General features: G+C 35.4%; 1 protein-coding gene across 1 annotated transcript; it reads left to right on the forward strand.

Annotated features, from left to right (window-relative positions):
- Positions 1-8,280: 8,280 nt before the first annotated feature.
- LOC136208582 (UDP-glucose 6-dehydrogenase 3) lies at positions 8,281-10,350 on the forward strand. The gene is made up of 2 exons (XM_065999597.1): positions 8,281-8,435; positions 8,616-10,350. Exon 2 carries the CDS (start codon positions 8,639-8,641, stop codon positions 10,079-10,081), a length of 1,443 nt encoding a protein of 480 aa, XP_065855669.1. The 5' UTR covers positions 8,281-8,435; positions 8,616-8,638; the 3' UTR covers positions 10,082-10,350.
- The last annotated feature ends 7,918 nt before the right edge of the window (positions 10,351-18,268 follow it).

The raw sequence follows: 18,268 nt of genomic DNA on the forward strand, positions 1-18,268 counted from the left end.
ACCTCTGTGTTGACGAAGAAGATGCTGACCATCTTGTAACCCATGTCAAAGGCCAAAAGATAACGATTACCCCATCTTATTTAGCAACCCTGCTAAACCTGCCAGCCAAAGGGAAAGAATTCAGAACCACAAAGGAGAAACTTGACCACGTCGTGACGTTCTCTAAACCGGAGGATCACAAAGGGGAAATAGCTAGTACATGCATGGGTCAGGATCAAAAGATGGCTCACTACCTCGTGACTAACTTTATCTTCCCAAAAATCAACTCAGCATCATCAGCTTCAAACTTCGAGCAGTGCTTCATCTGACACATGCTGACCTATCAACCACTCAACATGCCGGTGTTTCTCGTCGGTGCACTTCAACGAAGTACTGGAAAACTCAGGTTGGGATCCCTCATTACCAGAATCCTAGAAGATCATCAAATAGACTTGATTAATGAGACTGAGTCTTGCGGAACTGAAATCACCGCGGCTCTGCTGTTCGGGTTAGTATACGACCAACCCCTTAAGTCCAAAAAGGGAAAAGGGTCATTGAGGAAAATGAGGAAGCTGATGATGAACAGGATGTGCAACCCAAGGAAGGGAAGAACGCCATGGCTGAACCTGCTGACCAAACTAAGTGAGAAAAGAAGAGGAAAGCCATTCAAATCTGTTCCAAAGATGTTGATGATGTTCCCAAGAAAATCAGGATTGTATCAAAGGGGAAGAAAGTTGATGCTGAGCAAACTCAGGACACACCTAAGTCAGCAGAGAAACGAAAAAGGCAAGTTGAGCCTGAAGAAGACAGTGAGGAAACTCCAGAGCAACCACTGCAGAAAAAGAAAAAGAAATCTTCGGAGTTAAGTCCTATTGATGCTGCCCCCTTTGGTTTCGTGATCTCCGATGATTCGCATTTCGCCAAGAGTCAAGAAATTGATCTTGAGAAAATCCCTGCTGACCAAGATGAAGACGAGTTGGGTAATCTTGGAGGTCAGTTTAATGCTGAGGAAACAGCAAATGTTGAGCAACATGAGGCAGTTAATACTGAGCTGGTTGAAGAACAAGCTGAGCCCACAGCAAAGGAACATGCTGACCTTGGGGTAAATTCACCTTCTGAATCTCTTGATTCTATTCGAGCTGACCCTCTCCTCCAAAGACTAAGAAATTGAGAAGGCTTAAGAAAAAGGCTCAGAAGTCTCCGATTATTGACCTTCTGGACGATTCTCCTCTGCGAGATCCCATCATTGATCTCTCGGATATGCAGTTCCAATTTTTCTCAAATCCCACTGAGCCTTCTCCAAAGGAACTTCAGAAAAAGCAAGCCTCTGTTACTCATCCTGAGGAACAGGCCAAGTCTCCGGAAAATCCAATCCCTGTCGAGCAAGAGCTCGAAGTCCAAGCTGCTCAAAGTGAAAAGCATGCTAAGGAAAATCCTGCTCAAACTGAGTTGACTCCTCCTGCACCAACTCAAACCAACATCGAGCAGAACAATATCTCTGCTGATCCACCTCCTTCCACTCCAATATCGCAGAATGTTGATAAGTCAGTTCCTGCAGCTGACCTAAATAAAAGCCCAGCTGTTGACCATACTGACCCCTCTGGTTCCACTCCAATTCTGGCAACTGAGTCAATTCCTGAAACAACATATGCCTATCTTCATGCTACTGAGTCCGGACGTCGCATTATTAACTCCGCTTAAACTATTCTTCAGGCTTTGAATACTTCTCATGCCGATGCTGCTGGGTCTGCTAATGTTGAGTCACCACAAATCTCGTCTATCACTCAGCTCCTCAATGAGTTCAAGGGTCTTAAAGATCTGGTAAGTGTAATGGCAACGGTCCAAACACAGCAACCCAAGCAAGAATCCATCGTCAAGCTGGCCGAACTACAGTTAATGATGGTGAATCACATGGATTCCCTTCAAGGCCAAATTAATGCTCTTTCTGCAGTCAACACAGGCTATGCTACCTCTGCTGAGTTGAATCAACATTTCACCAAGTTGAACTCTGAGCTGACCGGCACTCGCGAGCTAATCTCCTCAACTTCTCAATGTTCGGCCGAACAAATTAGTGAAGCTGTCCGTCTACTCAACTTGAGTAAAGAGGAAATGGAAACTGATCAACTCAAGACAAACGAATTGTTGCAATATCTCGGGCCACCTATAAACATGTGCGCCACACAAACGCTCAACGTCAGTTTTATGATTCGGGTCTGCTTAAAATGTACCATTAAGCCTATGCCCAGCTGACTGACATAATCACATGGATTGGGAAATCCCAGGAGTATATACTTAGTATGTTCAGTGCCTCTATCCGAATTCCCCGCGATACCTTAGACGATGGTATACCCGTTTTTGATGGTCTAAGAGAAAGCACGAAAAGGCTTAAGGCTTATTCAGTCAGATTAACTCGTGCTGCTCTTAATGACACTTTCGTTCCTCCTCCGCCCGATGGTGGAAAAACGGGGGAGAAAGAATAAGCTGATAGAACTCAGCACGCAGGAGAAGCGTCTGGTAGTCAGCAGCAAAAGGGAAAAGGCAAAATCAACTCTGCCCATGTCCAAGTCAACATGAAGAAATAATTTGCTAGCTTTCATTCTTGACTTGTATATGTTTTGTGTATGTTGTCTTGCTGACTATCTATAGAATCATGCATCTTTTATTCCAAATCGATTGATTTTATGTGATGCTTACTTACATATTATGCTTAATGCTGAACTGTCTTAATTGAACAAACAAACAACAAAAAAAAGGAATAAACTCAGTACACATTAGACTTGATACATCTGCTCTGAAAAAGTTTTCCCATAACTCTGTTATCAAACCAACCATGTATCAAAATTGAGTCAAAACATATTCCACACATTGACCTCTTCTGAAAAGCTAACCTAGGCTCATCTGAATTAGATCTTGGAAGGTCTAGAATTGAACTAAGTCAGTATAAGCATGCCTTAATTTTACTCAATTGAATCTTGGAAGGTTTAGAGTTAAGTTAAGTCAATAGATGCAACCCTCACAGGGGAGTAATTTCAGAACAATAAAAAGAATTTCAATCATAGGGAATCCCAATGCTGAGTTCCATCAATTAAATATTTTGCCAACATCAAAATGGGGGAGTTTGTTGAAACACCTTTCCACATGATTTTGATTTGACAAAATTATTTAAGTTAATCCATGATTAAGGGACAATTAAATTTAAGTGCTTTGATTTAATTGTACTAATATGTTTATTCAATGTTGAGTATTAATATAAATAAAAATAGAAATAAAAAGTAAGACAGGACGAAGTCAGCATGAGATCACAGCACAAGCTGAGTAGAGTGGAACTCAGCATGAGAGAAGATAAGTCATCTTCAGAACAGAAGCTTAAAGATCAAGAAGCTGAGTGGAACGGAACTCAGTATCAAAAGTAGAAAAGTCTTCTTGAGAAATATGTCTTGCAGAACGAAGCTGACCATGGAAGCTGAGTAAAAGAGAACTCAGTATCTGAATTGGGAACAATCAAAGACAACGGCTATCAAAGTCAAGCTGAGTGATCTTCAGGACAGCATGAATGATCCGTTTGCTAAAAGACAAGATCCGACAACTGTCTGCACCAATCCAGAACCTTGGAATGACGCAAAAGCCAATTTCGAGATGCATGGGTCAACTGTTCTATTAGCAAAAAGACAAACTGGCACAAGAAGACGAAATCTGTAAGAAGAAGACAAGTCTGATGCCTGTGGGATTCAGACGACGGGATTGGCCTGCAAAACTGAAGCTGACCAGAACTTGTCTCAAAAAGGAGCCGTTTGGATCAACGGACAAATCCAAAGTTCAAACCATTTCTGCTTCAGACCTCAACTATATAAGGAGATGATCATTCTTGGATCATACAACTGATCATAACAAGAACAAAAAAGAGCATACATACAAAGCACACAAAAGCCAAAAGAAATCTTACACCAAACTTCCATTCTTGTGTAAAAGCTAGATTGATTTTCTGTAATCATCTAAAGTGTTCTTCATTCGAAAAGAATAATTTGTATCAATTGTATAATTGAGAGTGTAGTGCTGAGTACTCGGTGTTGAGTGCTTAGTGGTAGAGAAATCTAGGTGTTTGGTTATAGCACTTAGTAGGAGTTGAGTAGACGAATAGAGGAATGTACTCTTGCATATTCAACTGCCTTGTAAACGGTTTGTGCTCTACCTTTAAAGAGCTCAGTATTGGATTTAAAAAGCCCGGAGGGACTCTGGGGACTGGACGTAGGCGGAGAGGCCGAACCAGGATAAGTCGTACTGAGTAATCTCTAACTCTCTCTGAATATATATATATATATATATATATATATATATATATATATATGTGTGTGTGTGTGTGTGTGTGTGTGTGTTGCTTGTCAAATTTACTCAGCATATAAATTGCTTAAACTGACACTGAGTAAATAGGAGTGCTGAGTTGGAAGCTGACCACAATAGTGTCAATTCCTAACTCATACGTAAAATAGTTCTAGTCAACATCTGACTAAAGCTGTCTTACACTATAATCGGCCGTGCTGACCAAAGCTGAGTCAACAAACTCAAGAAAGTATATTAAGTCAGCTTAATTAAATCGAAAAAGTTATATTAGTTCCTAACCCCCCCCCCCCTTGGAACTAATCACACGGGACCAACAAGATTCACTTTGTCAAACTATGGTTTAACAAAAAAAAAAGTCATTCTCATGACCCTTAACTTATTCTGGAAGTATAATCTAATATGGTTATCTTGGAAGGATACTCTATAAGGGTCGTGACTTATTCGACCTATAAGGGATCAACCAGACAAGTGAGTTAGATTTTTATGTAAGGAACATAGTAAGAGGGAAAGATTTTCATGTGTTCACATCTTCGAATTTCTAGTTTGCACTACCCATGTAATTATACAAATGTGTAATTATAATAATATAAAACTGTAGACATCAAAGGGATTGCAATGAATGTGATATGGAATCTAGGATAAAGTATACAACTAGATTTGATACATATTCATTGAGAGGCTATATACTCCCAACATATGTATAACACTAGAGATCTCAACAGTATGTTGATTGCACGAACTATTTACAAACATGAATGAGATGAGATAAGTAATATGTTCCGTCACGTGCAAGTGGGAGATATTAGAAATATATTCGGGTCAAATATATTATTCGTATGTAACTAATATGGGTCAGGTTAAGTTGTGTGATAATTAGATTAAAACCTTATTTGTAGCTATAAATACATCATTTTGGAAAAATCCTTTTTTCCCTTGAAAGAATTATAACATATATTATAATGAGTTATTTCACCTTGTGGTTTGGTTTAGTTTTTCAAGTTAAAACACTTTTGAGTTACAAACTCCCTTAATGATAAACCATAATTCTTTAAATTTGGATGAATACCATCTTTTTGTCAAGTTACTAACCCAATTGAGTTAATTTGTTCCACCATTCATCAAATTGCAAGCTTATTCTCTATAAATTGTTAAACTAAGAGGTCAAATTTTATATAAGATATATCCTATTTTCTAATATGAATTCTTTAGAGTATCCTCAACACTTTTAGTCCATTCTTTAAAATAATAAAAATTGACTATTAGTTATTTAAAATATTAAAATATATATCATTTTCAATTTTTTTTATAAAGAAAACATAAAAAGATACAAGAGCTAGTCTAGAATTAGTTTGAGAAAACTAACACCAGCCAGATCATCCTGCCACATAGACAAAATACAAGAAGGAATAACATCTAGGACATTAAATCCCACATCACTAGGGTGAGCCATTAAAGCAAGGCACTCTGCCACGCGATTCTGCTCACGGTAAATATGATGAAACTGAATACTATCAAAACTCCGACTCAGCTTACGAATCTCAATAATAAGATTCTGAGAAGATCCTAGTACAAGACGACTGAATACAATTAATGAGTTCACAATTATCCGACTCCACTTCAAGACACGGAATACCCTTCGAATTAGCCACATGCAATCCGTAAAAGACCCCAAACCTCATCTTGAAATGAGTTACCATATCCCATATTACACAAAAAAAAAACCAATCCAGCAACCATTTTGATCCCGAATAATTCCTCCAGCAGAAATTTTCCCACTATCGCTCCTAGAACCATCCGTATTCAACTTACACCACCCGGTTTCGGAAAATCCCAGCCAACAAGCTTCTCCCACTTTCATCTACAATTGACCGTAGAGTCCGCCACTTCCCATTCGGACAGAAAATTTGTAGTAGTCCTTCGAATATACAACACACGATCCTCCGAAAATTCTTGTTTATTTCCAAATAGCTTCATGTTCCGTCATGTCCAGCAAAGCCAGCAACCAACTAAAAACAAAATTTTCCAATTAGGAATATTAGATAAACCATCAAATAAAACCCAACTAAACCAACTATCTAGATCATACAGAAAAAACACATTCTGTTCATTCGCATGTCTGTTGCCAAACTCGGGCCAAACTAGGACAATCCCGAAGGACATGAACAAGACTCTCCGTCAAGCTGTTACACTGAGAGCAGGCCGCTGAAACCGTTAGGTGCCGGCGCACTCTTTCTGAGTTAGTGAGAAGCTGACCATGAACACAAAGCCAAGCAAAACTGCAAAGATGTTGTGGAATCCGTAAGCTCCAAATATGCTTTCATTTCCGATTAATGGAAACGTTCTTCAAGTTACAGATAAGTGAGAAAACAGATTTACAGCTAAACCTCCCATTATTCGTAAGTCCATAACAACGTTTATCCCCATCACTAAAATCCAGATTTACTTTGATGCTGCAGATTTAGAGTAACCATTCAATACTAAGAAAACGTACCATTTCCAATTTCCCTCCTCATAAACATAGTCCGAAACTTTGTCCCGCAATTGCCTATTGGACGGAGTCTGAACAGCAACATCCACCAAATCCGTGTCATCCACCCATTTATCACTCCAGAAGTTTATTATTAAAATTATTGTACATTGTTATATTATTAACAGTGAGGGGATTTTCTGAGTGCCTCATTGGGGCACTCCCCAAGTTTCATATGGCGAAGTATCTAGAGTTCCCAGTTGATTGTCAAGGAGGGGGTTCGATGGAAAATAGGCAACGGTCAATCTGTAAACGTATGGAAAGAGAAGTGGCTGAAAGATGAAAGCAATGGCTTCATTCAGACCCCCGTGGTAGAAGGGTTAGAGCACCTTCAGGTTAGTGACATTTTTATTCAAAATTCTACTGATTGGGATATTGAATTATTGGGTGAAATCTTTGAGCAAAGGGATGTAAGAGAAATACAGAAATTAACCGTTTGTAATCGAAATACTGCGAATCGGCAGATTTGGCTACACCACCCATCAGGACGCTATACAGTTAAAACAGCTTACCGTTTAGCATCGTCAATGGAAGATGGCGAAAGATGGCACGTTCCGGGCTCATGGAGAGACTTGTGGTATGCGGAAGTTCCTATGAAAGTTCGTCACTTCGGCTGGCAATTAGCGAGGAATTGTCTACCTACACGAGTAAGGTTTAAAAACCGGGGTTTGCCGATAAGCAATCAGTGCGTCATGTGCAATGGAGAATGGGAGGATGGTTGGCATAGTATTTGAGTCCGATGCCAAACAGGTAATTGACGCAATCAACTCCGACTCCGAAGATATCTCAGAATTTAGTGACCTGATCTCTCAAATAAGATTGTTTCTTTCAACAAACGACAATTACTCAGTCAAGTGGATACGGAGGCAAGCTAACGAGCTGGGTCATAAAATGGCTCAATCATCTCGTTTTATCATTTGTCCCTCATTCTTTTATTTTTTACCGAGTTTTATTTCTCATTCTTTGTTAAACGATTGCCTTGAGGCTCATTAATATATTCATTCTTTGGTCCAAAAAAACAGTGAGAAAAGAATTTTTTTTAATAATAAATTATTGATAGAAAATGAAGAAAAGAGGGAAGAAAAACCAGTCAGTAACTATGTTGATTAAAAAGAAAAACAGGGTGATTATAAAAAAAAAAAAAAAAAAAAAAGAAAATAAGAAAAACAGGACGCGCACACCGGCCACAGCTTCAAATCAACCAGTGAAAACTAAAGAAGCTAGACCATGCCATGAGCAGGAGAATCAATCAATGCTTTACAGATAACCGCCCAATGGTTTTATTCCATTTCTAAGACGCGTATACAATAATATAATAATAATAATAATAACGACGGTCCATGGGCATTCCGGTAACTTTCCATTACCAAAACTGTATTTACGTTTCTATTCATTTCACCAGCCAACTTGAAAGATCCACGCCAACTATTACCCTTTTCGTAATTATTAAATATCAGAGGGGCAGATCTCTTATTCGCGCCGTGTATTTAAACCCATCCCCTCTTTCTCTCTTCGTCGGTACCAAACCTCTTAACAAACTAACTCATTTTTACTCTTTCTCTCTCAAATTTCTCTTGCAGAAACGCCCAAGGTACATTCTCTGATCCCAACTTGTTACGATTCCTCTAATTTAGTTCTGTAATTGCATTCTAGTTTCTTTTTTTACGTGAATTTTGCTTTTATATAATCCTAATTGTCGTTGATCTGATTCTCATCATTCTAGATCCGTACTCGTCTTATATGCATGTGTAATTTGCTTCATTTCTTTCAGTTTAGGGAGTCTGAGTTAGGAAAATGGTGAAGATTTGCTGTATTGGAGCTGGATATGTCGGCGGCCCAACAATGGCTGTCATTGCCCTTAAGTGCCCGTCAATTGAAGTGGTTGTTGTTGATATCTCTGTCCCTAGGATCACTGCCTGGAACAGTGACCAGCTTCCAATCTATGAACCTGGCCTTGATGGTGTGGTGAAGGAGTGTCGGGGGAGGAATTTGTTCTTTAGCACTGATGTGGAGAAGCATGTAGCGGAAGCTGATATAGTGTTTGTTTCCGTCAATACTCCTACCAAGACTCGTGGATTGGGAGCTGGGAAAGCTGCAGATCTGACGTATTGGGAGAGTGCGGCTCGTATGATTGCTGATGTATCGAAATCTGATAAAATCGTTGTTGAGAAATCAACTGTTCCAGTTAAAACTGCTGAGGCAATCGAGAAAATTTTGACTCACAACAGCAAAGGGATCAAATTCCAGATCCTATCAAACCCTGAGTTCCTTGCAGAGGGAACTGCAATTGAAGATCTGTTTAAGCCAGACAGGGTTTTAATTGGAGGAAGGGAAACACCAGAAGGTCAGGCTGCCATCAAAGCATTGAAGGATGTTTATGCTCAGTGGGTACCGGAAGATCGCATCTTGACCACTAACCTTTGGTCTGCTGAGCTGTCAAAGCTTGCTGCCAATGCCTTCTTGGCCCAGAGGATATCCTCTGTTAATGCTATGTCGGCTCTCTGTGAGGCTACAGGGGCTGATGTAACCCAGGTGGCGTTTGCTGTTGGCAAGGACAGTAGAATTGGTCAAAAGTTCTTGAATGCTAGTGTTGGATTTGGAGGATCCTGCTTCCAGAAGGACATTCTCAATCTGGTTTACATCTGTGAATGCAATGGCCTTCCGGAAGTGGCTGAGTATTGGAAACAAGTTATTAAGATCAACGATTATCAGAAAAACCGATTTGTAAACCGACTTGTTGCCTCTATGTTCAATACAGTTTCTAACAAGAAGATTGCCATTTTGGGGTTTGCTTTCAAGAAGGATACTGGTGATACAAGGGAGACACCAGCCATTGATGTGTGCAAGGGGCTTTTGGGGGATAAAGCCCGGTTGAGCATCTATGATCCTCAGGTAACAGAAGATCAAATTCAGAGGGATCTTACAATGAACAAATTCGATTGGGACCATCCTCTCCATCTCCAGCCGATGAGCCCTACAACAGTGAAGCAAGTGAGTGTAGTTTGGGATGCGTATGAAGCAATAAAAGATGCTCATGGTCTTTGCATTTTGACAGAGTGGGATGAGTTCAAGACACTTGATTACAAGAGGATATATGAAAACATGCAGAAACCAGCCTTCGTTTTTGATGGGAGAAATGTTGTGAATGCGGATCAATTGAGGGAAATTGGATTCATTGTGTACTCAATTGGTAAGCCACTTGATCAATGGCTCAAAGACATGCCTGCTGTAGCTTAAGGTAAAAAAGACTAATTGGTTTGGTTTTGCTCTTGTGGTGGGATCAACTGATTAAAAATTAGAGAATAGCAATTTCATTCTTTTGCTATATTTTTGTTTTTATATTATCTTTGGAAGTATTGTTATTGTTTATCATTTTCCTACATGGGACAGGGTGAAAGCCTCGGGCTTTATGTTTTACTTTTGCCTTAGAATACTTGATTCCATTTTATTATGTACTCTAATAATATTAGAATGGTGAATTCCTCAAATGCTATTTTTTGTGTTCAGATTCTGATATTTATTCATTGTCTACTTTGAATTTGATCCGAATTCGGTTTGATTCACGAGTCTCGATCTTTGTCTTTCAGATTATGATATCACTTCATTCATTGTCTACTTTACTGTTTATTTTCCGGAAGAATTTTTTGTTTGCTGTATAATCTATACTATATATATAATTACGGAAGCAGAGAGAAATGAGAAGAAGTGTTTTAGAAGTCTTTTTATGAGTTGTCAACGTAGTAAAAAATGAGATTAAAAATATTTAATTAATTAAAAATAACAAATTTATATTTATAATATATTAAATAATTACTAGCCTATTAATTAAAATAATAAAAGAAAGCAAGAGTTACGGGAAGATAAAAAAACACAAAGCAAAGGAAATCCAAAAGTCACAAATAAACTTCTATATAAAGCATGATATATAGTATTCCACTATTATATTCATTGGTCACGATAGATAGTATTATATTTCTGAAGGTAAATATTCGATTTTTTTCATATGTTGTAGTTATTTTGTTTTTAATTATGTTGTTGTTTTATTTTTATTAAACAATAGTTGTTATAGTTTCATCTTTCCGATTCATTTCTGTTGTTACCCAGGTTCTATACCTCTCGTTATCTTATCCATGTTTAATTTTTTATTTGTCTTTTTTTTTTCCAAACTGATAGCTTCAATTGAAGAAATCCGACAGAAATAGAAGATGCATGAACAACTAAAACTGGAAAACATAAAAGTGTCAAAAATTACAAGAAATTCTTATGTTTCTCAAGGTAATTATTCGATTTTTTTCATATGTTGTAGTTATTTTTGTTCTCAATTGTGTTGTTGTTTTCTTTTTATTAAACAATAGTTGTTATAGTTTCATTTTTCAGAGATGATTTTCCATTTCTGTCATTACCCAGGTTCCATACCTCTCGCTACCTTATCCATGTTTTCTTTTTTATTTGTCTTTCTTTTTCAAAATGACTAAAATAAAGATTTTGTAAATTTGTATTCTTTTTTAGTATATGTTGCTAGGTGTTATCGTTTCGATTGCTAACTCTTAACTAAAATTTAAATTTTCGGCTTTATATGAACTCAATTTTTGGCTTTCTCAATTGTGTTGTTGTTTTATTTTTATTAAACAATTGTTGTTATAGTTTCATCTTTCAGAGATGAAATTCCATTTCTGTCGTTATCCAGATTCCATACCTCTCGCTACCTTATCCATGTTTTCTTGTTTATTTATTTATTTTTCAAAATGACTAAAATAAAGATTTTGTATATTTGCATTCTTTTTTAGTATATGTTCCTAAGTGTTATCGTTTTGATTGTTAACTCTAACTAAAATTTAGATTTTCGGCTTTTTATGAACTCAATTTTTAGTTTTAATTGAAGTTAGATTAATTTTTCTAATTCGGAACATGTTGAAATCCACTCATTTTTTTAGTTTGAGTTTAGCTAATTGATATGGATTGTATTTTATATTTTTATGCATTTTGGTACAAATAGATATAAAGTTTCACACGATAGTTGTTCATTGAAGTTTGAGACATATTAAATAAAATATTAAAGAGATATTGAAATATTATACTTACAATGAAGTTTATTTCAATATAAATTATGTTATATTATTATTATTATCAAGAAGTTATTTTTTCCCAATTTTCTAGACAAGGAGATTGTAAGCGTCTAATACGCTTGATAAGATGTTTATTCTTGAAGAATGTGGATTATGCTATATACGAATTCAAAATCAAGGTAAATAAAAATAAATTTTGATGCTCAAAATCCTAAAAATGTACATTAATTATGGATATTGAGATAATTGCTTTTGCAACATTGGCTTATATAATTTTTAACTATTATATTATGGTTCGTACAAAATTGTTAGTATTTCAAGAGTTTTTAACAGATGAAAATGAAATATGATCATAGGACAAATTATTGAAAAATATTAATTAAGAAAATATTATTATTTGAATCTCTTCAAATTCTTAAATGTTGAGCATAATGATTCTAATTAATATAATTAATTTCACATATTAATTATAAAACGTTTTTTTTTATACTGAGTGGTTACAATTGCGATTTAATTCTATTTAACTAAAATTAATTTATGGACTTAATACTTCATTAAGAAAAAATAAAATGTTTAATTAATGGGCAAAAAATATTTTCACTCTCCTCTTTATACGCTTATGTCTCGACATTCTCTCTTATTTTCAAAAAAAAAAAAACCCGAGAGAAAGATGGTTCTCTCCTAATTATCTTTTTCGTCCCTTCATTTTTTTTTCAATTCTTTTGTTTGTTTTTCTTACTTACAAAATTCAAGAATATATAATTGTTAGAAAATATTAATGAAGTCAAATAAGTGATATCTGCGAGTATGACTAATATTCTATATAGTGAAAGAATGAAGAACAAATTGATCGAATGTCTTGATGAGATATTACGAGATGAAAATAGAAAAAATCATCATCTTAAACTGATTCAATTAGATATATTGGGTTATTGTAGAAGAATGAATAATTGAATTCGAATACTTGGTGATCATTTCCATCAACCAAAATAATTATCATCAAGATGAATTTGTGACTAATTCTTACGAAATTTATTTTTTTATATGTAACATATTGAATTGATAAAGTTTCTTCATATGCAATATTAGAAAAGTATTGATTGTAATAGTTTATAGAATAATATATTGATGTTGCTTCCATTTTAACATAGATTGTAATTCTTTTGTATCGTAGATATAATATTTAATTTTAATTATAGTTTAATTCAATTTTTGTTTAACCTATATTGTAATTCTTTTGTATCGTAAATATAATATTTAATTTTAATTATAGTTTAATTCAATTTTTGGTTTTTTTATTATATTCTAATATATTTCTTAATTAATCTGCTATTTTATTATTATTGTTTCACAGAATATTTGGAATATGAAAATGTATTAAAATTCCTAAAAAGTACAAATCATTGAATTTTGTAAAAATAAATAAATCATTCATCTTTAGTTGAAATTCTATAAAAAAAAGTAGTCAATTATTTTTAAAATTAATTTAATTTGAATTATCGTTAAAAAATATATATTAATTTCACATATACATAATATAAATTTTTTTCATAGCATGATATAAAATTATTTAAAAGTAAATATATCAATTTATTTATTTGTCTAAATTATATAAAAGTTTCATACCTCGTGCATCGCACGGGTTTTCGACTAGTATTGGTAGTTTATGGAACTCATTTATAATAAAATAAACTTTATGTTTGGTATAAACCATGATATTAATGTAATATATCAGGTTGGGTTGGTACAATGTGAAAGTAATATTTTTGGATTAGGAGGTTAATATTAATGGGAGAGGCTATGCTTATTTCGTATGTTTTTACCACTAGATAAATTTTACACTCCATCATCCAATGGTGAAAAAACAAAGTAAGACTTACTTTATGAAAATCAAAGTATAGAAGACACCATTATTAATAGTGACCATCCAACTAATTTGAATTTAAATTTATTTTAACAACTTTATAATCTTTGTCGTTTTTATTTTCGGTACCCATATAATTAAAAAATTGTTTTCCGATCGACATGCCAAGCAATATCGGAGGGCCAAGAGAGCGTTTTTATTTTCAGTTCTTGTAACTCTCGTCCAATTGTTTCGTTAGAAATCAAGTCATCAAACGCATTTATTTATTTACCATTTTATCCTTTTGAGAACAAGCTTCTCTGGCACGCCTGCATCTATATATAATATAAAACAATAACGATGGAGCTGAGATGTCACTTCCTCCTTTTTTACTGATAAAAAATATAATATATTAATTTTAATTATATTATTATATTTATCTATAAAAGTATTATTTTATCCGTACTATATCTAACAGTTCTACAAAATTTAAATTAATCCCTAAAATCTCTCTAATTCTCTGCATAGCTATCTATCTATCTATATATAATATAAAACAGTAACGATGGAGCTGATGTCTCACTTCCTCATTTTTTACTGATAAAAAATATAATATAATATATAATATATTATTTTTTATTATATTTATCTATAAAAATATTAATTTATCTGTACTATATCTAAGAGTTCTTAAAAATTTAAATTAATCCCTAAAATCTTTCTAATTCTCAGCATATCTATATATAATATAAAACAGTAACGATAGAGCTGAGGTGTCACTTCCTCATTTTTTACTGATAAAAAATATAATATAATATATAATATATTAATTTTAATTATATTATTATATTTATCTATAAAAAGATTATTTAAAGTAAATGTGAAAATAAAATAATAATATTTAATTAATGGTGCCTTCTATGCTTACTTTGTTTTTGACAAAGTAAGTTTTACTTTGTTTTTTCTACCATTGGATGAGCTTACCTTGTCAAAGTTCATCACTATCCAATGGTAGAAAAAACAAAGTAAGACTTACTTTGTAAAAAACAAAGTAAGTATAGCCTAACCCTTAATTTATATAGCACCTTTATATCATTAATTGTAATTATTAGATTATATTTTTGTTAATATTTATATGTTAAGATGAATCCGTGCATCGCACGGGCCAAAAACTAGTTATTTTTATAATTTTTAACTCCATTTGCGTATCAAGGTTGAAAATTGGGATATTTCGAAAATATCGCCAACAATAAGTGTTTAATATATTAATCTAACTTTTTTTTTGTTATCAAACATAGACATAGTGATTTGAAGAAGAGCTAAGAAGCTGTTGGAGTTGAATTTTTCCACAAGCTCCTCGAAATTTAACTTCTTTTTTTGAAAGAATAAAGATATGTATTAACTTAAATCAGAAAGTAAAACATCGATGAGGAAAGGCGGTGGACATGCCCATTTGCCCCAGTCAGACCTAGAACTAACAACTTTTGCTAAAGAATGAGCTTCCTGATTCGTTGATCGCTTTATAAATAAGACCGAAACAGAGTTCAGATCTGGAAGAATAGAACAATAATCTTGAATAACATCTCATAAGTAAGAAAGATTGAAATCTTTGGATTGAATTGTTTTTACCACGTTGAGGCAATCATATCAAACTTTTGTTCCAAACAACTTGGTTGCGATACTTCCAAATGTTCCAAAGTACGGCTGCTACAGATTCTGCAACTGACAAAAACGAAGTTAACAATCTAGCAAACTAACAAAAGACATCCAAGATGTGCTCCATACGATTATCAGGAAAAAAACAGACCCCATACCTGTTGCGCGAAGATACAGGAGATGAAGATGTGAGTTTCATCTTCCTTGACTGTATTAAAGATAGGATATAAGTTCGGTAAAGAGCTATGCCGTTTTTCCAGATTGGTAGACAGCGCGAAAATAGTCTCCATAAGTAGTTTTTTATTTTCGGTGCTACGTGTAATTTCTAAATCAGATTCCAGTTAACAGCATTCGAAGTTGTTGAAACCTCAGCGTCTTTTGCCACATCCATCCAGTATTCGCTCCCCACTAGATAGGACTTCGACAGAGTATGTTGCCAGAACCAAGTATCCACACGACCATGATTTCGTTCTAGGATTAACAGAACTAATCTTTGATCGCGTTCATTGAGTAACGAGGTAATATGATCGACGTCCCAATTTCCATTCTGTTTTTTTAAATGAACGACTAGCTCAGTGTGGCAGTTCAGAGGCTTTGGAGAAGAAATTAACGGATTTGACTTATCCGAGAGCCAGGGATCCTCCCAAATTCGGATTGAATCTCCAATTCCCACCTTCCGTCTCAAACCATCATGGAGTAAGGAACTACCTGCATTTATGCTTCTCAAAATGTATGAGGGATTATGACCCAAACCTACATAAAGAAAATTACCGTTACGAAAATAACGAGCCTTGAGAATTCTGGCTACTAGCCACTCAGGATCCTGAAGAATTCGCCAACTTTGCTTGGCTAAGAGAGCCAGATTGAATAGATGAATATTCCGGAATCCCATTCCACCTTCAGATTTAGGAACACATAAGTTCTCCCAATGCTTCCAATGAATCCCTAATGGATTAGCCCCTGAAGACTTCCACCAGAACCGGTTTAGCATTTTATTTACTTCATCACAGAAATCAATAGGCATAAGAAAGATACTCATCAAGTATGTAGGAATAGATTGTTGAAACACCTTTCCACATGATTTTGATTTGACAAAATTATTTAAGTAAATGATAAAAAATATTCTAACACATTAAATTTAAATGCTTTGATTTATTCACAGTAATGTGTTTGTTCAATGTTGAGTTTATTGATTTATAAGACATTAAGATAAAAAGTCTAGAGGCCCATAAGTGGAAGTCAAGCCCAAGTCAACAGATCAAGACCTCACGGCCCAAGAAGATAAAACGCAGTCGTATCAAGTAAAACGACGACTCAGCATGAAGAAGGATCGAGAAGCCTTCTAACAAAAGCTTCAAGAGGAAGCTATTGAGTTGAGCGACAATGCAGTCAGGTCAGTGGCAAAACAGAACCAACTTATAGATAAAGTATTTCTACTTTGGGTAAAGTTCAGAAGGCGCAGGAAGCTGTCTGGAAGACTTTGCCGTAAATATCGAAACATTCTGTTTATCTGACGAAAAGCTGCTGAGCACTGCCGTAGACAGAAGATGCAAGAATCTCATTGGCCAACGACACTGAGCACGTCTTGAGTGACAATGACAGGAAGCCATTTGCCTCCAACGGTTATTTCGATATTCGAAATTGCCGGTGCTTGAAGTGTCACTATATAAAGGCCTCTCAATTGCTTCATTCGATGCAGATCTTTAATTAGTCGAAACGCTGACCAAATTCATACTTGAAGTTCTGTGAGAAAAGCAAAGCAAAATCTTACACCAATTTCCAATCATTGTGTAAAAGTCTAGAGTGATTTCAATCATATAAAGTGTCTTAGCAATTGTTGTTTAGGACAAACACTTTATCATTTCTAGAAGAATAGAAAGGAGAGGCTGAGTACTCGGTTATAGTACTCAGCGGTAGTTATAGGAGTGAGTAGAGGTATAGAGGAAGGTACTCTTGTATACTCAGCTTCTATTGTAAAAGGTTTCGTGTTCTACCTTTAAAGAGCTCAGTAGAGAATTCAAAAAGCTCGGAACGCGTTCCGGGGACTGGATGTAGGCGGAGAGGCCGAACCAGTATATGTCTGCTGAGTAACATATTTCTAACCCTTAAACTCCTTTATATATTGCTTGCTATAAAACTGACTAAGTAACGAACTCACGCTGAGTTGAGTGCACTAAGAAGCTGAGTTCAGGAATAGACTCTAAGTGCTATCTCCTGACTCAAGGAAAGAAACAGACTTAGTCACAAGTTGACTAAGCTTGTGTCTTAAAACTACTTAGCGCCGCTGTGTAAACCTTTTCTTAAGAAAAAAAGTCAGCCTTAACGGAAAATTTTTAAATAGTTCCTATCCCCCCCCCTTGAAACTAACCTTGTCACGTTATAAGGGACCAACAAGTGGTATCAGAGCTTAAAAGCTCACTGAGCAAGATATAACTATCTTGAGCTGATCCCCACAATGGCTGAGAACAGCACTCGTTTCCTCCCAGGAAATCGGACAACTCAGATTTTACCTGAGGGAATGTCCATTACTCGGCCTCCTCTATTCTTCGGGTCTAACTATACCTTTTGGAAGAACAGAATGAAAAATTTCATTCAGGCAACAAATATGAGTGCATGGCTTTCTATAGTCCAAGGCCCATTTGTTCCTGTTGAAACTATTGACGGCCAAACAGTTGTTAAAGCTGAGACTAAGTGGACAGAAGATGATCTGAAGAAGCTACAAAATCATGCTTCAGCTATAAACATGCTTCACTGTGCGTTAGATGCTGCAGAGTACAACAAAATTTCAGGTTGTGAGTCAGCGCAGGAGATCTGGAAGAAACTGGAGGTCACCTACGAAGGAACCAACAAAGTTAAGGA

The sequence above is a fragment of the Euphorbia lathyris genome, chromosome 1, assembly GCF_963576675.1.
Source record: "Euphorbia lathyris chromosome 1, ddEupLath1.1, whole genome shotgun sequence".
In the NCBI taxonomy this organism is placed as follows: domain Eukaryota; kingdom Viridiplantae; phylum Streptophyta; class Magnoliopsida; order Malpighiales; family Euphorbiaceae; genus Euphorbia; species Euphorbia lathyris.